Source organism: Hemiscyllium ocellatum, chromosome 8, assembly GCF_020745735.1.
Source record: "Hemiscyllium ocellatum isolate sHemOce1 chromosome 8, sHemOce1.pat.X.cur, whole genome shotgun sequence".
NCBI classification, from domain to species: domain Eukaryota; kingdom Metazoa; phylum Chordata; class Chondrichthyes; order Orectolobiformes; family Hemiscylliidae; genus Hemiscyllium; species Hemiscyllium ocellatum.
In genome coordinates this window covers 111,318,752-111,326,287 of record NC_083408.1, presented here as the reverse complement: position 1 = coordinate 111,326,287, position 7,536 = coordinate 111,318,752, and the positions used below count along the sequence as shown (strand labels likewise).

Genomic DNA, 7,536 nt, shown 5'->3' with positions numbered 1-7,536 from the left:
AAAAGATCAAATTATGAAATAAGAAATTGCTTCAATTAAATCAAAACTCTTCATTTGCATTGCCAGAAAGTAACATTATCCGGGAGATGGCGGGAGCCAGAGGTCCTTCTCCAAATCTGTTCCACCAACATTAACATTTCTCATTGTCCTGTTCACCGGCACTGATATTCTTTACTCGGGTCAACTGAAAAAGTGTAAGATTCTATAGTTTGACAGTCTCCTGAGCTGAAGATGACAAGCCTGGTCTTGATCAGTCGGGATGTGATGTTAGCAAAGAGGGGGCGGAAAAGGAATCAAATTTCTCGGAAAACTTGGTCATTTGTTTGTACTTGTCTCGGTTACAGCCTCCAAGTCTCGGAGATTCCTGCACTAAAGGGCACGGCGCTGTGATGTAGGGAGCTCTCTCTCTCTCTCTGACGGCTACTCAAACTCACCTTCAGACCATAAATGGTGCAGAAACAGCCCAGGGGGTGTGTGTGGATGTAGATGGTGCTCAGTCTCTGTGAGAAGGCGGTGATGATAGAGATCGGTGTGAGTCCTGATCGCTCCTTGACCCTTAACCACTTGTTGTGAATGCCAGACCGTGCAAATCGAGGGGGATAGAGGCGTCTAACTGTAACGTGGAAAGAGTCGCCAAACTTCACATCGATCAATTCACCCAAGAAGGAAATTCCGGAAAGGCTCCGACTGTCTGTCAGGAATAGACAACAGGGACTGACTCACAGGTAACACTTCCATTGGCTTCTAACTACCCGCAGAACCCAGGGGAGAGAATGAAGTGTAGGGCACAAAGAGGAAGAGAAGTTAGCGGGAAAATCAGAGCTGAATGATTTGATGACGGTTTTTGTTTAGAAGTTGTTAAACTGTGAAAGTGTCTCTGTTACTCTCAGCAATCCGCGGGAAATGGACCTGCTGGGATTGGATATTCCTGGTTTACATTTTGCCGGATTTCACTCTCCATTTCTGACAATGGAGCCAGACATAAAGGTTTGAGAAGGAACTCAGAGATTGTGGGGTTTGCCAGGTGAAAGCAGGGCTCGCAATGCTGGTGTGAGTGCGCCTGAGGATCAGAGGCAGAGGTTCAGAGTGTTTCTATTGAGTCAGGGAGTGAGTTACAGGGAGAGCCTGAGAGAGCGTATAGAGAGACCGGGAAGAGATTTGGGACATGGATTGGAAGTTGAAATGGAGCTGTTGGGGAAATGGCTGAAGGAGGTGTACAGTATACAGATAAAGGGTGGGTCAGTGCAGTCAGGGAGGTCAAGAGCAACAAGGACACGGATGTTCAACTCCAGACTTTGGGCTGAAAATGTGTTGCTGGTTAAAGCACAGCAGGTTAGGCAGCATCTCAGGAATAGGGAATTCGACGTTTCGAGCATAAGCCCCCACCTTGCCTCAGTCGGTTCCCTCAACTCAGCACCGCCCTCCTAACCTGCAATCTCCTTACTGACCTCTCCGCCCCCACCCCACTCCGGCCTATCACCCTCACCTTGACCTCCTTCCACCTATCCCACCTCCATCCCCACTCCCCCTAGTCCCTCCTCCCTACCTTTTATCTTAGCCTGCTTGGCTACTCTCTCTCATTCCTGATGGATTCCTGATGAAGGGCTTATGCTCGAAACGTCAAATTCCCTATTCCTGAGATGCTGCCTAACCTGCTGTGCTTTAACCAGCAACACATTTTCAGCTGTGATCTCCAGCATTGCAGACCTCATTTTTTACTCCAGACTTTGGGCACCAATCAGGCCAAAGTAGCCTATTCTGTAAGACATGGTATCACTGGGGTCAGGGAGGATCCCTGAAGTCTGAAAAATGGTGAATGTAACACCACTGCATAAGAAGGGAGGGAGGCAGAAGATGGAAAACAGTAGGTCTGTTTGCCTGACCCCAGTTGTTGGTAACATTTTATGAGTCCGTTATTAAGGATGAGATTGTGGAGGACTTGGGACCATCAGCACCACTTTGTCAAAGGTGAGTCAGTGATCTATTTGGATTTCAAGAAGAATTTTTCCAAGATGCTGCACAGGAAGGAGGCTGCAAAGTAAGATGAGCCCATGTTTTTTGGGGCAAGGTACTGTCATGGATAGAGGATTGGCTAACTGGCAGAAAGCAGAGAGTGGGGAAAAAAGAGGTCTTTTTCAGGATGGCATCTGGTGATCAATGCAGTTCTGTTGGGGTCAGTTTTGGGACCACAGCTATTCATGTCATATATTCACAATCTGGACAAAGGAATTAAGGATGTTGTTGCTAAGTTTTCAGCTGACACAATGATAGGTAGGGGGACTGGTACTGTTGAGGAAGCAGAGGGCTACAGAAGGACTTGGAAAATGGACAAAGATGGCAGATGAAATACAATGAGATTATGCATTTTGATAGGAAGAATGGAGGCATAGACTATTTTCCAAATGGGGGAATGCTTTGGAAATCTGAAACACAAAAGTGTCTTAGAAATCCCAGTTCAGAATTCTCTTCAGGTTAAAATGCAAGTTCAGTTGGCAGTTAGGAAAGCAAATGCATTGTTAGCATTCATTTTAAGAGGGCTAGAGTAGTAGACCAGAGATGTATAGGGCTGTATAAGGTTCTGGTCGGACCACTTTTGGAATATTGTGAGCAGTTTTGGGCCTCGCAGCTCAGTAAGGAAGTACTAGCTTTGGATGGCTTCCAGAAGAGGTTTACAAGAATGATCCTGAGAATGAAGGACTTAGCTTATGAGAAGTAGTTGAAGACTCTAGGTATGTACATGATGGGATTTTTAAGGATGAGGGAGGGTCTCACTGAAACTTAGAGAATACTGAGAGATCTGACATGGAAATGATGATTTCCATTAGGAGAGATTAGAGCCTGAGGGCACAGCCTTAGAGTAAAGGGACAACCCTTTAGAACTGAGATGAGGAGGAATTATTCAGCTAGAGGGTGGTGAATCTGTGGAACTCATTGTCACAGAAGGCAGTGGGAGCCAAGTTGCTGAGTGTGTTTAAGACGCAGATAAATTATTAAATCATAAAGGGATCGAGGATTAGAGGAAAAAGGCAAGACAATGGGGTTGTAAAACTAATCTGCAAATGTGTTGCTGGTCAAAGCACAGCAGGTTAGGCAGCATCTCAGGAATAGAGAATTCGACGTTTCGAGCATAAGCCCTTCATCAGGAATAAGAGAGAGAGAGCCAAGCAGGCTAAGATAAAAGGTAGGGAGGAGGGACTAGGGGGAGGGGCGATGGAGGTGGGATAGGTGGAAGGAGGTCAAGGTGAGGGTGATAGGCCGGAGTGGGGTGGGGGCGGAGAGGTCAGGAAGAGGATTGCAGGTTAGGAGGGCGGTGCTGAGTTGAGGGAACTGACTGAGACAAGGTGGGGGGAGGGGAAATGAGGAAACTGGAGAAATCTGAATTCATACCTTGTGGTTGGAGGGTTCCCAGGCGGAAGATGAGGCGCTCCTCCTCCAGCCGTCGTGTTGTTGTGTTCTGCCGGTGGAGGAGTCCAAGGACCTGCATGTCCTCGGTGGAGTGGGAGGGAGAGTTAAAGTGTTGAGCCACGGGGTGATTGGGTTGGTTGGTTCGGGTGGCCCGGAGGTGTTCTCTGAAGCGTTCCGCAAGTAAGCGGCCTGTCTCACCAATATAGAGGAGGCCACATCGGGTGCAGCGGATGCAATAGATGATGTGTGTGGAGGTACAGGTGAACTTGTGGCGGATATGGAAGGATCCCTTGGGGCCTTGGAGGGAAGTGAGTGTGGAGGTGTGGGCGCAAGTTTTACATTTCCTGCGGTTGCAGGGGAAGGTGCCGGGGGTGGAGGTTGGGTTGGTGGGGGGTGTGGATCTGACGAGGGAGTCACGAAGGGAGTGGTCCTTGCGGAACGCTGATAGGGGAGGGGAGGGAAATATATCCTTGGTGGTGGGGTCCCTTTGGAGGTGGCGGAAATGGCGGCGGATGATACGTTGTATGCGGAGGTTGGTGGGGTGGTAGGTGAGAACCAGTGGGGTTCTGTCTTGGTGGCGGTTGGAGGAGCGGGGCTCAAGGGTGGAGGAGCGGGAAGTGGAGGAGATGCGGTGGAGGGCATCGTCGATCACGTCTGGGGGGAATCTGCGGTCCTTGAAGAAGGAGGCCATCTGGGCTGTGCGGTGTTGGAATTGGTCCTCCTGGGAGCAGATGCAGCGGAGACGAAGGAATTGGGAATATGGGATGGCGTTTTTACAGGGGGCAGGGTAGGAGGAGGTGTAGTCCAGGTAGCTGTGGGAGTCAGTCGGTTTATAATAGATGTCTGTGTTGAGTCGGTCGCCCGAGATAGAAATGGAAAGGTCTAGGAAGGGGAGGGAGGAGTCTGAGACAGTCCAGGTGAATTTCAGGTCGGGATGGAAGGTGTTAGTAAAGTTGATGAACTGTTCAACCTCCTCGTGGGAGCACGAGGCAGCGCCGATACAGTCATCGATGTAGCGGAGGAAAAGGTGGGGGATGGTGCCAGTGTAGTTGCGGAAGATGGACTGTTCCACATATCCTACGAAGAGGCAGGCATAGCTGGGGCCCATGCGGGTGCCCCTGGCAACTCCTTTAGTTTGGAGGAAGTGGGAGGATTGAAAAGAGAAGTTATTCAGGGTGAGGACCAGTTCAGTCAGTCGAAGGAGGGTGTCAGTGGAAGGGTACAGGTTGGTGCGGCGGGAAAGTCCCTAGTCCCTCCTCCCTACCTTTTATCTTAGCCTGCTTGGCTCTCTCTCTCTTATTCCTGATGAAGGGCTTATGCTCGAAACGTCGAATTCTCTATTCCTGAGATGCTGCCTGGCCTGCTGTGCTTTGACCAGCAACACATTTGCAGCTGTGATCTCCAGCATCTGCAGACCTCATTTTTTACTTGTAAAACTAATCAGCTATAATCAAATGGTAGAACAGATCTGATGCTCCTATATCTTATGGCCTTATGAGGTTAAGTAGCAGTGATCCCTGAGCCCATCACGGTATCAGTGTGTATCACTCACAGGGTCACTGCAGAAACTTGACAAGTTTCCTGTCGTAGAATCTCCCAAATCCACAAATCCTACGACATCTAGAGAAACAAGGTCAGCAGTTTCATGAGAACAATACCACCTGTGGGTTCCTTCCAAGTCACTCACCATCTTGACTTGGAAATATATTATCATTCTTTTATAATTCTAGCTAAATTCCCAGAACTCTTTCCTCACCAAATAGTGGGTGTACCTACAATGAATTAATTGCAATATGTCAATAAGATGGTTGGGCAATATACTGAGTAATAAATGCCATATACAAAAATGGATATTGAAAATAATCATTTAACTGAAGAGTTTCTGAGAATGTTTAGCACAAAGCCTATGAAGTCATGCAGACATTTGAGAACAAAAATAAAGAAATCACATTATTATTTTTAAAAACTGCAAACCATTGGGAAAAGTGCAGGCGAATGAGATAAACTGCATAGAGAACTACGCTGGTGAATGGGGTTAAATAGCCTCCTTTTCTGCTTCAGATTGTATTACTATATTACTTCATAAATGCTCTGCTTTTGTTCCAAAGGTGACTATCTTCGGTGAAGAGGAATTAAAAATAAAACTAGCATTGAGGTTTGAAATCACAAACTCAGGACCTCGCAAAAAAACATTTATTGGACAGCATTGTGTTGAACGATGAACAACTGTACTGTTGAGCACAGTATCCACCAGATCCTGTTTCCCGCCGTCTACATTGGGGTCTTCATCATTGGACTCCCGATTAACCTCCTGTCCCTGTATCACAGCTACCTACAGATCAAGAAGAAGAATGAGCTGGGAATCTATCTCTGTAATCTGACCATCTCAGACCTTTTGTACCTCCTTTCCTTACCTTTGTGGATTCAGTACATGCTACAGCACGATGACTGGCAATATTCTCGGGAACTTTGCATCTTCAGCGGTCTGCTCCTCTACCAGAATATTTACATCAGTATTGGCTTCCTCTGCTTCATTGCCATTAACCGCTACCTTGTTGTGGCTTACCCTTTGAAATTTAAATTCATACACAGCAGGAAGGCAGCTTTGCTCATCAGTATTCTCATCTGGCTCAAGGAGATAGCCATCTGCACCATTTACATGGGCTCCAAGGTTCTCAGTAAAGATGAGGGGAATGACACCCTGTGTTTCGAACATTATCCTTTGCGCCTAAAGGACAAATATTTAAATATTTACAAACTCTCCATTGGCTTTGGTCTCCCTTTGATTTTATTAATCTACTCTTACTATAAACTGTTGAGGGTTGTCCACAAAGTGCGTGGTGTTCAAGAAGAGCGAAAATTACGAATAAAAAAATTGGTATCTGGGACAATCATCATTTTTCTGGTTTGCTTTGCCCCTTATCACATTTTCCTGATGGTTCGAACCATATTTGAGTATGACTGTTCCTTTGCTGACAGCATTTTTGAGGTTTACCATATCGGCCTCCTGCTGATGAGCTTTAATTGTGTGGCAGATCCCATCTTGTACTGTTTCGTATCTCCAAGTTCACAAGGCTGGTTAGCAAGGTTCCTCGATCCTGTTATCAAGCTACTTCCTTGCAGAACGAATGAAGTAATTGTGACTCCAGCAGCTCCAATCAAATCGACAGTTATGAATAAAACTGAATTAACACAATAAAGATGTGGAAAGCGGGGCTGTATTTAATGGGTAATGGGTTTTGGGAGTTCAGTTATGAGTACAGCTCACATAAACTGTGATATATATTCATTCTATCATTGTACATTATGGTTAATGTGATTGAGGTGTTTGTAACACTTCATTATTTCTGCTGGCCACGTGGAGAGAAAATATCTTCCCTGTTGCGGTAACCCAATACAAGGAGCTGTCTTTTAATATGTTCAGAGCCCATTTTCACCCAAATGGCAAAGCATTGCCACGCTGGCAATTTGAAATACAATAAATAAAAATGAAATGTAAACAGAAAATGCTGGAGCAAGCCAGCAGGTCTTGCCCCATCCATGGAGAGAGTGGTAGTGCTTGGAGAACCCCAAATAAGTCATATCAGACTCAAAATATTAATTATGTTTCTCTCTCCACAGATGCTGTCAGTCCTGCTGAGTTTCTCCTGCACTTTGTGTTTTTATTTCATCCAAATCGCTACAAAAATCTGAAATTCTTATTTGTAATGTTACACGTGAATGGGTGTTTTCATGGCTCTTACCAATGGGCTTTGAGAAGAGTTTAGCTCGGGTTGAGGTTTTGGATGTAGGTTTGCTCGCTGAGCTGAAAGGTTCATTTCTAGACATTTTGTTACCTTACTAGGTAACAACTTCAGTGGGCCTCATGCAAAGCAATGCTGAAAATTCCTGCTTTCTATTTATACATTTAGTTTCTTTGGGTTGGTGATGTTATTTCCTGTGGTGAAGCCACTTCCTGTTCCTTTTCTCAGGGGGTGGTAGTTGGGGTCTAACTCGATTTATTTGTTGATAGAGTTCCGGTTGGAATGCTATGCTTCTAGGAATTCTCATGCGTGTCTTTGTTTGGCTTGTCCTAGGATGGATGTGCTGTCCTAGTTGAAGTGGTGTCCTTCCCCATCCGTATGTGAGGAT

General features: G+C 46.0%; 1 protein-coding gene across 2 annotated transcripts; it reads left to right on the top strand.

The window, feature by feature from the left end:
- The first annotated feature begins 362 nt into the window (after nucleotides 1-362).
- LOC132818005 (ovarian cancer G-protein coupled receptor 1) lies at nucleotides 363-7,222 on the top strand. 2 transcript variants are annotated; one of them, XM_060828588.1, is made up of 2 exons: nucleotides 363-725; nucleotides 5,514-7,222. In XM_060828588.1, exon 2 carries the CDS (start codon nucleotides 5,624-5,626, stop codon nucleotides 6,602-6,604), a length of 981 nt encoding a protein of 326 aa, XP_060684571.1. In that variant the 5' UTR covers nucleotides 363-725; nucleotides 5,514-5,623; the 3' UTR covers nucleotides 6,605-7,222. The 2 variants fall into 2 exon arrangements, with proteins under 2 accessions (XP_060684571.1, XP_060684572.1); XM_060828589.1 differs by lacking the exon at nucleotides 363-725 and adding an exon at nucleotides 838-987.
- The last annotated feature ends 314 nt before the right edge of the window (nucleotides 7,223-7,536 follow it).